The 12,063-nt window shown below is 42.9% G+C and overlaps 1 protein-coding gene across 1 annotated transcript; it reads left to right on the forward strand.

The window, feature by feature from the left end:
• Window positions 1-621: 621 nt before the first annotated feature.
• KCTD6 (potassium channel tetramerization domain containing 6) lies at window positions 622-11,086 on the forward strand. The gene is made up of 3 exons (XM_060110281.1): window positions 622-764; window positions 8,157-8,226; window positions 9,701-11,086. The coding sequence occupies exons 2-3, from the start codon at window positions 8,200-8,202 to the stop codon at window positions 10,385-10,387; spliced, it is 714 nt and encodes a 237-aa protein (XP_059966264.1). The 5' UTR covers window positions 622-764; window positions 8,157-8,199; the 3' UTR covers window positions 10,388-11,086.
• Window positions 11,087-12,063: the final 977 nt, after the last annotated feature.

Genomic DNA, 12,063 nt, shown 5'->3' on the forward strand with positions numbered 1-12,063 from the left:
ATCCCACAGAAGGCAAGGCCAGGAGGTGCTCTGGCCGTAGTCCAGATCTTCCATAGCTACTGTATCTGAAGCAGAGGTCCCCTCCCCTTATTCTCCAACTGATTCATGTACCTCCCAACATTTATAATCATAACTTGTCTTTATTTTGGCTACTGGCTGTTTCATTGGGTCTTTTCTGTTTTCTCCTCTCAGGACGCCCCACCTTCTTGGTGGCCGCTTTATTCTCCAGGCCTGGAACATGGGAGTTCTCGGGGCCCCATGAGAGTTCGTGAAATGACAAGAGAAACAACTGTGGAGACCCTAGGCCTGAGAACTTAGCGAAAACTGACGGGGTCTGGGCTGATCCCAATCTGCAGGCGGAGGCGGGACATCGGGCGGATTCTGGGCGGAGCGCGGGGGAATTTGGGCGGAGCCTCAGGGGCTCGATTGGGGCGTCGGGGCGGGGCTTCGGGTCTGCTGCGGAGCCTGTCTGACCTAGGCGCCCAGGCTACGCCTGATTCAGTTGCTCTGGCCGCTCGGCCCTCCGGCCACTATCCCACGCCGCCGTTAGGGGGCGTCTGCGCTCGTGGCGCCGCGTCTCGGCTGGGTAGGCGCCGCCCGCGCCGGGCGGCAGGAGCCGCAACTCCGGGCGCGGGCTCAGTCGTCCCTTCTGCCGCCGCCGCCGCCACTGCTGCTGCCGCCGGGCGCGGGCTCACTCGTCCACGCGCTCTCGTTCTCCGGCCGCCGGCGTCTCCCGGCCCGGCCACCACCGCTGCTGCAGCGCAGTGAGTAGTAGGGGCGGGCCCACGGCTTGGGGGCCCGGCTCGGGAGGGCCGGGCACTAGCAGAAGCCCGCGCGGAGCAGCCCGGGGAGCGGGGTTGAGGGGAATCCGGGCGGCGGCGGGGCCGCACTGAAGGGACCGTGGGGAGCCCGGGCGGCGCGCTCCGGGGCTGGCACGAGCCCGCGGCGGGCTGGCTGCGGCCGGGGACCGGCCTTGGGCGGAGGTTGCGGGCCCCGCCCGGGTGGGGGGGGGACGTGCGGGTTCGGCGGACCCGGGTTCCAGGCTCGGGTGCGTGCCACCTTCCCGGCCCCGAGAGTCTCCCGTCCCACGCCGGGGCCGGATCGGGGCGGGGGATTCCGCCTGCGGGCAACAGCGAAGCCCGGCCCGGATGGGAGCACCTCGAGGTTTGCTCGAAAATGATTGTTTGGGGTGGTGCTTATTGGCCACCGTTTGCCTTAATTTAAAGTCTACGGTAGGGCTTCTGAGCCCTGCCTTAGGAGATTTTCCACCCCAAAGAGATTGACTGCAGCTGAGTTCTTTATGCTCAGATTTGTGTGTGTCAGGGCATTTTTAATGCTGGATGTCAGAGGTGATAAATGGCCGTGGAAAGGGGGAGCCCCTGGAGCACCTGCCGGGCTATCAGTGGTGGAGGCTGTCTGTGTCTGGGGGGTGGGACTCGAGAAATGAAACAGAGATCCTGTTTGGTTATTCTGCTGAAGTTATGTTTCTGCAAGTATACCAGTTCTAGAACAAGTTGATAATTCCAATTTTAGGGCTTTGTGATAGGAGAGGTTTGAGTGGTCAAGAGACCCGAGGTGACCTGGTTTGGCTAAGAATGTTTGGGGTAGCCTAAGTGTCCCTTGCTCTTTCCCCTTGGCATGTTCATTTTCTTGCCGTCACAAATGCCTAGGTACATGAATGATCCCAATATAGGAAAGAAGGGAGGGGCCAGCATTTAGCACAGGACTGAGCCCAAGATTGAGATGTTTTCAAATGAACAGATGTGTAGCTAGGAAAAGGAAAACCTTTTTACCTGCATGGTTGGCAGGCTGAGAGAACTTGCCGTTTGGCTGAGAACTATCAGGCCATACTCATACTTCATTTTGTTTAACACCATAGATATTAAGGATTGACGGTCAGGGGCTGCCATAGATGTCATTTCTAAGGTTTGTGGGATTTGAATTTTCATAAATCATATTTTAAAGCATTACTGCATAAAGGAATTCTAGGGTTCTATGAATCCCTCAGTGTGTCTTGGATTTTGATATTTGGAGTCTGTTTAAAATAGAATACACATATTTATTTGGATTTGGTTTTCCTTTGGAGATAATCCTGAGTCATGCTTTAGAGAAGTTCCTTCTGTGATGAAGAGCTCAGCTGTCTGGTGGTCTCTGTGGAAGCCAGATGCTTCCCTTTACCTGTAGTTCTCCCTTCTGGAGCTCGGGGGAAAGGAGGATGGTGTCCGGGAGACTGGAAGCAGATTAAGAGGCCTCCTCTTCATGTATGCCCTGTCTCCATGCCCATGCTCTAAATGACTTGTGTTCACACTCTCAAGTTTCTCAATTTACCACAGAAATCTTATTTATGCTACTGCCACTAGTATTTTCACATTTGTTTGATACTTGTCAGTTTACCAGTGTTGTTTTTTTTTTAAAATAAATTTATTTATTTATTTTGGCTGCGTTGGGTCTTCGTTGCTGTGCGCAGGCTTTCTCTAGTCGCGGCGAGCGGGGGCTACTCTAACTTGCGGTGCGCGGGCTTCTCATTGTGGTGGCTTCTCTTGTTGCGGAGCACATGCTCTAGGCGCACGGGCTTCAGTAGTTGTGGCACATGGGCTCAGTAGTTGTGGCTCACGGGCTCTAGAGCGCAGGCTCAGTAGTTGCGGCGCACGGGCTTAGTTCTCTGCGGCATGTGGGATCTTCCCGGACCAGGTCTTGAACCCGTGTCCCCTGCACTGGCAGGTGGATTCTTAACCACTGCGCCACCAGGGAAGTCCTACCAATTTTTTTTTTTTTTTAACAACTTTATTGGAGTATAATTGCTTTACAATGGTGTGTTAGTTTCTGCTTTATAACAAAGTGAATCAGTTATACATATGTTCCCATATCTCTTCCCTCTTGCATCTCCCTCCCTCCCACCCTCCCTATCCCACCCCTCTAGGTGGTCACAAAGCACCGAGTTGATCTCCCTGTGCTATGCGGCTGCTTCCCACTAGCTATCTATTTTACGTTTCCTACCAATGGTTTTTGATTCATGATCTCATTTTCTTTTCTGCAAGAAGCAGCTGGGCATAAAGAGTGATTTACTCAGAGCCTCATAATTAGTAATGGAGTCGACTTGGGATACAGATCCTCACCGGTGACCAGTTCTCTTTCTTCTGCGCTGGCCTGCCTGTGACTTCAGAATTCTAGTCCGGATCTTTTACCCTGTAGGCCAGTTGTTGCCTTTGTATTGTGCCCAAGTGGTATCATTACTTTTGGGAAGGTGCTGTTATTCCGTTTTATTTTACAGAAACTGAGGGTAAGAGGAATTTTATGGGTTTGTGACTGTTTGTGGCAGCTCTTTAGTATTAAAGTCACTTTTCAACGTAGAGCGCCTTTCTCCTAGACCACAAAAGGATTAGTTTTCGGACAAAACAATCCATTTCTGCAGTGGTTATGGTTGGGATAACCTAACACCATAATCACATTCCCCTTGTGCACCTGGCTACCTATGCCACCTTGTATGTGAATGTTAACCCAAAAGACTCCTTTAGATGTCGCTGAACTAGTTACTATAAAAAGTATTTCACTTTCAAACTCCCACATTTCAAGAACAGAGAAATTCAGCACAAAGGTAATTCTGAGGGTATGTATAGATGGAATTTATTGAGTCGTCTTTTCTGAATGCCAGACACAAAGATTTCAGTAGGAAGGTGTTTTAAAAGGGCTACCTGGAAACTTTGGGAAGGCAGTAGTTATACATTTTTATTATTTATTCAAGTTTGGAGGTGTGTATTGCAGTGTATAGGTTATTATGTAGGATCAGGACTTTTAGCCCGGAGATTCTTAGTCTGTAGCAGAAATGATAAACCCAGAATATTTGTGTTAAATTAGTTCATCATAACCATGAAGCCTGTAATTGAGTTCTGCAGGGGTCGGGAGAATGACTTTCAGGTGTTCTTATGCTACTCTTTAAGTCATTAACTTGTTGAATTGTGTATTTTTCACATTTGCTACTGTGGAAAATTCTTAGCGATTTCTTTTAAGACTTTTATAAATTCTTGAGTGTGTGTTTTCCTTAACATAATTATCTGCTAACATTACACTATCAGAATTTGTACATTAGTCATAATTTTCAGTACCGCTTTACATTCTTTGGGAACGGTCAGCTGGTTGTTTCCACATGTATTTTATTTGCGCCAAAGGTCAACTCTTTTCAGGTGAACTGATTTTACAGGGTCAGAAGTCTTTCTTTGAACTTTACAATTGTTTGTGCTTGGCTGCATTCACTGTTGTTTAAAATGATTGTTAGTAAGGAAAGTCACTTTAAAGGAAAATTTTTTTCATTGTTACCTTCATGATCTCCATTCCTGGACAGTTTTCTGAAATGTTGGATTTTTCTTTGTCTTCATCAAGTAAAACAGGCCCATTTGATGCCCGTTTCAAGATCTTCCTTCTGCTGCCTGTCTTGTGGTCCTTTAATTTCTCATTAAGCCCTCCACTGGAGAGTGCCAGAAGGGAGAGAAGATGAAAAGCAAATGAATCATTTTCTAACTGTTAGCAGCTCTGGAAGATGACTTAGAAATTGAAGCTATTCCGAGAAATTGAAGCTATTCCGGAAATTCTTTTGCATTATGTTTTATTTCATTCATCTGCATTGTCTCTGAGACGGTCCTAATAGTCATCAATTCAAAGGTTGATTATCCAGCTCTTGGTTGACCAGGAATCTCTGCTTTTTTTTTTTTTTGGTTTGTTTCTTGCTGTATCTGAGCATCTTCACAGAGGATGTTTAGAAGTAAGGTGCAGAGATAAAATTTAAACTAATCAATACTATTTTTTCCCCTTAGAGCTCTTTAGTGAATGTTTTGATTTGGGGGGATAGTTTAGTAGTTGTTATTGGAAGTGACTAATAGTAACTTCATTTTATGTTGATGTATCTTACACACAAACGAAGGGAGGCTTTTGGGTACTTTTTAAGAAACATGGGCTTATATAGATTCCCATAATTGCTTTCCTGAATTATTAAGTTTGAGATTTTATTACATCTTTGTACTGGAACAGAACCTTGGCTTTTGCTGTGGAACAGGTTCAGGGGCATCATCTAATTTTGTGTGTGTGTGTGTGTGTTTACTCAAAAAGTTACCTTGTTTTGATTTAGCAGTAAAAAAGAAAAAAAAGATTAATAGTGGACAGTCCTTGCATAACAGCTGTAACTTTGATGATGTCTGTTTTTTTACTTGTCTTTGGTCTCCCATTTCTTACCACTCGGATATTCATGGAGTGGAGTTCTTTACTTCACTTAAGACAGAGGACAGGGCTTCCCTGGTGGCGCAGTGGTTAAGACTCCACCTGCCAACGCAGGGGACACGGGTTCGAGCTGTGGTCCGGGAAGATCCCACATGCTGCAGAACAGTTAAACCCGTGCACCACAATTACTGAGCCTGAGCTCGAGAGCCCGCAAGCCACAACTACTGAGCCCGCGTGTCACAACTACTGAAGGCCACGTGTCTAGAGCCCGTGCTCCGCAGCAGGAGAAGCCACTGCAATGAGAAGCCCGCGCACCACAACGAAGAGTAGCCCCCATTCGCCGCAACTAGAGAGAAAGCCCATGCACAGCAATGAAGACCCAATGCAGACAAAAATAAAATAAATAAAATAAATAAGTTAAAAAAAGAAAAGAAAAGACAGAATAGCAGCTTTCAATTACACTAGTGAGTAGGTTCTTGCTATTTTGCTTCAGGGGAATTTTTACAAACCCATTATGATTGCTCACTTTGAGTTACTGTTAAATTTGTAAATAAATCCCTACTAGGTGAATAGGGTTAATAGATGGCTGTAAGGGTGTTTTAAGTTAATCCTTTCGATTTCTCATTTGTTGGATTCTGTTCTTTCAGTTTCTATCCAAGGAGGGGTTTTATGGAAAGATCTGGACCTAGGAGTCAGGAAACCCAAGCTCTTGTTCAGTTGTTCAGTTACTTTCTAGCTGTGGGGACTTGAGCAAGTCTCTTAATTTGCTGGTTCTCTCTTTTGCATCTCTAAAAGGGGGATAGTTATTCACCCTCTGCTACTGTATTAGGAATGTTGGGGGGACACTCCCCCCCCGCCCCCGCCCATTACTTAAATTGTTTCTTTATTCTAGAATCCCTTTTCAGGTTGTCCTAATATGCCTGCAGAGTTCCACTGAGTAAGCTCTTCCCAGAAGTTCTCCATTTTCACATTTGGAATGGTTCTTGGTCTTCCTTTGCTCAGGTCTCTGCCAGTCCATTATTATATAGTACTTTTTGTTTGTTTTCATTTTTGGCTGTGTTGGGTCTTCGTTGCTGCACGCGCACTTTCTCTAGTTGAGGCAGGCAGGGGCTACTCTTCGTTGCGGTGCATGGGCTTCTCATTGCGGTGGCTTCTCTTGTTGTGGAGCACAGGCTCAGTAGTTGTGGCGCACGGGCCTAGCTGCTCTGCGGCATGTGGGATCTTCCTGGACTAGGTCTCGAACCCGTGTCCCCTGCATTGGCAGGTGGATTCTTAACCGCTGCACCACCAGGGAAGCCCTTATATAGTACTTTTGAATTTTATTCTGTACTTCAGTTACTGCTTGTTGCCTTTCTTCATAGATTGAAAGCTCCACGAGGGCAAGGACCATACCTTTCCTCACTTTACCCTCCAGTAAATGTTGGTTGACTGAATTATTTTTGAGGCTGTCAGTAATGAATACTTTAGGTGATGGGAAAATGCCAAAGATGGGCATCTTACCAGAACTTTTGGATGACTGGCCTTTTAAATCTCTCAGTTGCTGATCTACTGATCTGTCTGTTGGATCAGTAACTGAATCAGGTGCTCGTAATACAAATTGGTAAAACGTGTTTCTTTGTTCTGTTAACTTCAAACACTGTTTATGAAGCAAGTCAGAGGAATGAAAGGTTGTCACAACAGCCCTGAATTTGACATTTGTTCCATTTCTCACCCTATAGCATGTGGAGACTGTGTGGAGAATAAGAACTGACCCCACGTTGTCTGGTCTACATTTTAGCTTGTTTGCTTTGAAGAATTTGCAAGGTAGAGAAATAGATGCTTCAGGCTCTGATTTCAGCCCCTGCTGTGCTATGCAAATGTTCTCTACATGCCTGAGTGACCTTTTGAGAAAGAGCCTTTGTGATCTTCTGTAACCAGGGCCTGTTCTGGGAATTAGTGTGCCAGATTCCTCTAAAAGTGGGAAAAGTGAATCTGTGCAAAGACCACGTTAAGGAAAAAAGCACAAACAAAAAAACCAAAACAGCGCTTTTTCTGGATAAATACCGATAACTCCATGTTTCTTACTGTCTTTTGCCAACGCTTTTGAAATCTGCTCTGGAGTTTGCTTTGCCGGGTGATTTGGGGAATGAAGTGTGTGAGGGAGAACTGACTAAAGCAACTCAGTAGCTGGGAAACTGTTTAAGTGCTTTTGAATTGTAGATAAAAATAAATTCAAGCTGGCATCTTTAGTATCTGGGTGTTTATCAGTGTCTTCAGGCTGGCTCTCCATAAGTGCCAGCTGACTGACTCTCAGATTTGTAAGGTTCTTTTTGCCCCCAATTGTGCTTTAATGGTTTGGCATTTAACTGTTTTCTATTTGTTTTGATTATTGTACAAAATGAAATGTATCGTTATTAAAAGTATAATTAGTTTTTCTATTTTACAAAAGAGCTACCATTTTGACATATTTCTCCTGGAAAGAGATACCGGTGTCTTGGAGGTTTATGGTTTTTAATGCCTTTGCTATGGTGTTTAAGTTTATATAGCTGAAATGCTGATGAAAAATTTTCCCTTTCTCTCTTTCTCTTAACCTTTTTGATAAGGATCATCACAGATTTGTACCAGGATAAGGTTGTAGAGGTAATCATAGTGTTCTCCTGTAGGAATTCTAAAAATTGAATTATCAGAGAACGTAGGTAGAGTTGAATGACTGGTTTACTCACTAGGCTCTACCTTCTCCTCTAAGTATAGGATAACTCTTTCTCTGTAAAGATTTGCCAGTCTCTTGGGCACCCCTAGAAGGCCTTAGAGGAATCCTTTCCTCCCCAGATCTTTGCCTTGTAGCAGGTTTTAGTTGAGCAAAGATGAGTAGTTTTCTGGTGTTTGGCCTGCTCTTTTGGGTGAGAAAACTTTTCTATTCTGTTTTCATAGTTACATGCACTGTCACATGTCTTTTTCTCTTCCCCAAGTTTCCCTGGAACCTGGGCTCCCCGAGACGCGGCACTGGAGCAGATGGATAATGGAGACTGGGGCTATATGGTGAGAGGCTTTTGCAGATGCATTTTGAAGGCTGGCAAATTATTTTTGTGTGTCTTTCCCTGCCTCTTATGTATTCTTAGGTATAATACATCTCATAAGAATGAAAATTATCAATGGTGCAACCCCCCCCCAATTAGTTTAGATGTATTTTTTGGGTGTTTTAACTTTGGTGTTTTAGGTAAGCAAGCTCAACATGGACTCTCTGTGTAACTTTTTGTAATCTTTTTTTTTTTTGGTCTTTAAAGTATGTTGCCCTTAAAACTCTTCCATTATAGAGTAGTGACTGTTAAGTGTCTAGTAGGTAATGGGTAGAGAGGACATTTTCTTGTGGTTGGGAAGGTTAACGGTTGAGAAGGTGCCACTTCCCACTAGCACTTTTTTTCGCATGTGCATGTGTCTTCCTATTTTTCTCTTCCTTTGGTAAGAAATATTTTATTTGTATAGTACCTGTCTTTATCTGTCTTATTTTATTTCTTAAATATGATTTTAAAAACCAAAGGTATGTATTATTTAGAGAAGCTTCCTTTTCAAAATTAAGGGCCAGATTGCAACATTAATGTTACAAAAGTGAATATACTCTCAGATTATGAAATTTGAAAGCTGCTATTAGCCTTTGGGTATATGAGATTGTGTTGACCACACTGTGGGGTTTTTTTGTTTTTTGTTTGTTTGTTTGTTTGTTTGCAGTACGCGGGCCTGTCACTGCTGTGGCCTCTCCCGTTGCGGAGCACAGGCTCCGGACATGCAGGCTCAGCGGCCATGGCTCACGGGCCCAGCCGCTCCGCGGCATGTGGGATCTTCCCGGACCAGGGCACGAACCTGTGTCCCCTGCATCAGCAGGCGGACTCTCAACCAGTGCGCCACCAGGGAAGCCCCAAACTGTGTATTTTAACTTAGTATTTGATACTGTTATTTCCATGAAAAAGTTAGGAAGGTTAGATCTACACAAATTTTTATTTTTAAAATAAATTTCATGATTTTTTCCCCCTCCTTTTGAGGGGGAAAAGACAAAAGAAATATTGAAAGTAGATGTTTTATGTTATCAAATCATTTTTATTCTATTTTATGTTAAATTGAGTTAAGAAAATGAAAAAAAAATTTTTTTAATCTGAAAAAAACTTAAATGAGTATATTTTAGTTTGGCCTTTCTCCTCCCATAATATACTCTGACCTGGAAACTTTTCTCTAGATACTGGGCCTGAAATAAAGTGGCTTTGGAAGCCATGTCCTCCTTTTTTAGTGTAAGGCTTTGAAGAATTGGACGTATCCCTTTTCTCTATTGAAAGCAAATGTTAGATCCCTTCATCCGGGTGGGTTTCTCACTGAAAGTAAAGCTATATTTTGCATCAGTGGATTGCTAGATGTGTTGTAGTCTGAATCTTTTGCTTTGCTTGTTACCACTAATTTTCTTAATTTGTCAAAGTTAGGATTTAAAAAAATTTCAGATGACTGATCATTTTTTAAAAAATTTCAGATGACTGACCCAGTCACGTTAAATGTAGGTGGACACTTGTACACAACGTCTCTCACCACATTGACGCGTTACCCGGATTCCATGCTTGGAGCTATGTTTGGGGGGGACTTCCCCACAGCTCGAGACCCTCAAGGCAATTACTTCATTGATCGAGATGGACCTCTTTTCCGATATGTCCTCAACTTCTTGAGAACTTCAGAGTTGACCTTACCCCTGGATTTTAAGGAATTTGATCTGCTTCGGAAAGAAGCAGATTTTTATCAGATTGAGCCCTTGATTCAGTGTCTCAATGACCCCAAGCCTTTGTATCCTATGGATACTTTTGAAGAAGTTGTGGAGTTATCTAGTACTCGGAAGCTTTCTAAGTACTCCAATCCAGTAGCTGTCATCATAACCCAATTAACCATCACCACCAAGGTCCATTCCTTACTAGAAGGTATATCAAACTATTTTACAAAGTGGAATAAGCACATGATGGACACCAGAGATTGCCAGGTTTCCTTTACTTTTGGACCCTGTGATTATCACCAGGAAGTTTCTCTCCGAGTCCACCTGATGGAATACATTACAAAACAAGGCTTCACAATCCGAAACACCCGAGTGCATCACATGAGTGAGCGGGCCAACGAGAACACAGTGGAGCACAACTGGACTTTCTGCAGGCTGGCCCGGAAGACAGATGACTGACCTCCAGCAGTGGGAGAAGTTCCTGGAAATGGAATCTCCAGGAGATCGAAGAGGCTGATTGATTTTTTTTTTTTTTAAATCACAGTGTGAGATTTTTTTTTTAAATATTTGTATTTATTTGAAGGCACTGGGGACCAGAAGGAAGTTTTGTGCTTTAGCAGACTTCTCTATGTTTTGTTCCCTTCACCCTGAGTATGCATGTGCCTGTTCAGAGCCTCCAGATACCTTTTTTATAAAAAGAAGTCTGAAAATCATTATGATATATAATCTACCCTTAACAGAGCTTCTTTTATTACAGTGCTAAAATGATTTCTGATTAAGTAGTCCCTAACTCAACTAGAAGGCTAAAAATGCAGGAATGAAAGAATAAACAGAGTACTCATGATGCCTTTGGGAAAAATCAAAACATCATGTAGGGTGACCTAGTTTTCAAACCAATAAGCAGTATTATAATATTAAAGGAAAACTGTTCCAATCATTTAAGAGTACTTGTTAAGTACTGCTTTTTACAGTTATGACAACTGTTTCTTTCTATGCATATAAATCAAGCAACCAAATATCTGTAGCCATGGAAATGTCTGACTAGAAATATTTATATTGGCTTCTGAATACAAAATGTCCCTGTGGTAGAAATCTTACTTCTTATGCCTGGTGCAGTATAATTCCCAAGTGTACTGTCTACCAGAAAAAATAAATAAATAAATGAATGAAATATGAAAATTAGGTCTGTATTTATTGATTGTTGTCAGTTAAGGGGGAAAATCATATTCTTTGTCTAAAATATGCATTGTTTTATGTCCCAATAAATGCTGCCTATAGCACATTTGTATTTGATTCAGGAGGACTCAGTGGAACTTTAGGATGTGGTTTATAGAATTCTATGCTGTTGAAGCAGGGAATTGATGGAATTATTAGTTTTGTCTAAAAGAGTGCATATCTGGACGGTAAATGTACAGTTTGACAAATTTTTTTCAAATAGGACTTATTTTGAAGATTATAGATTTTTCTTCAGTAAGCCACCAGTTGTCATTGCTCTATGACCCTTATTCTAGCTTTGTATCGAGCACAGGGACAAACCGACTCTTTAGCCATTTTCTCTTATATTGTGGTGACCCACAAATGTATTTTGTTATTAAGGTTAAATTTCTGAGGAGAAGAAAACTGCAGTGAATGAAGGATGTAGAACAGTTGGAAATATTATGTGCTTTTTTTTATTTTACTGTAGTCTTATTTTGCATAGTTCATTTGATTCTATTTCTTGGAAGTTACTCACGGGAAGGATTATATTAACTATAGGGAAACTTCCTAGTTTGCTAGAACACCTTTTAAAAGAAAGTTCAGAAATTTCTTCCCTGTTGTCTAAGGGAGGAGTAGACTCCTGAGGCTGTGTGCCCCGGGGAAGCTCACTCCTTTTCTCCTCTGAGAAGATTCTGAAATTCTCTCTTTCAAAGGAGGATGAGAACATTTACTTACATCCATTTCTGCCCACGTCTCTCTGAAAACTTAAGATTTGACAAATGACCAATATCCAGAAACCTGTAACTACCCCATTTTTACCATCTTCAAACTAAAATCCCTTAATGTTATTGGTAGGTTGCTGTGGTTTCAGTAAATGTACTAAATATGAGGTTATCTTTTGAGAAAATTGTCTCCTCTTTCAAATTGATTAGTGGTTA

This window comes from Mesoplodon densirostris, chromosome 10, assembly GCF_025265405.1.
Source record: "Mesoplodon densirostris isolate mMesDen1 chromosome 10, mMesDen1 primary haplotype, whole genome shotgun sequence".
Lineage (NCBI taxonomy): Eukaryota > Metazoa > Chordata > Mammalia > Artiodactyla > Ziphiidae > Mesoplodon > Mesoplodon densirostris.

Excerpts from the sequence above, each read along its gene's own strand:
- KCTD6 (XM_060110281.1), top strand. The coding sequence starts at position 8,200 with ATGGATAATGGAGACTGGGGCTATATG. Across the intron at positions 8,227-9,700 it reads ATGGAGACTGGGGCTATATG|ATGACTGACCCAGTCACGTT; the intron begins GTGAGAGGCTTT and ends AAAAAATTTCAG.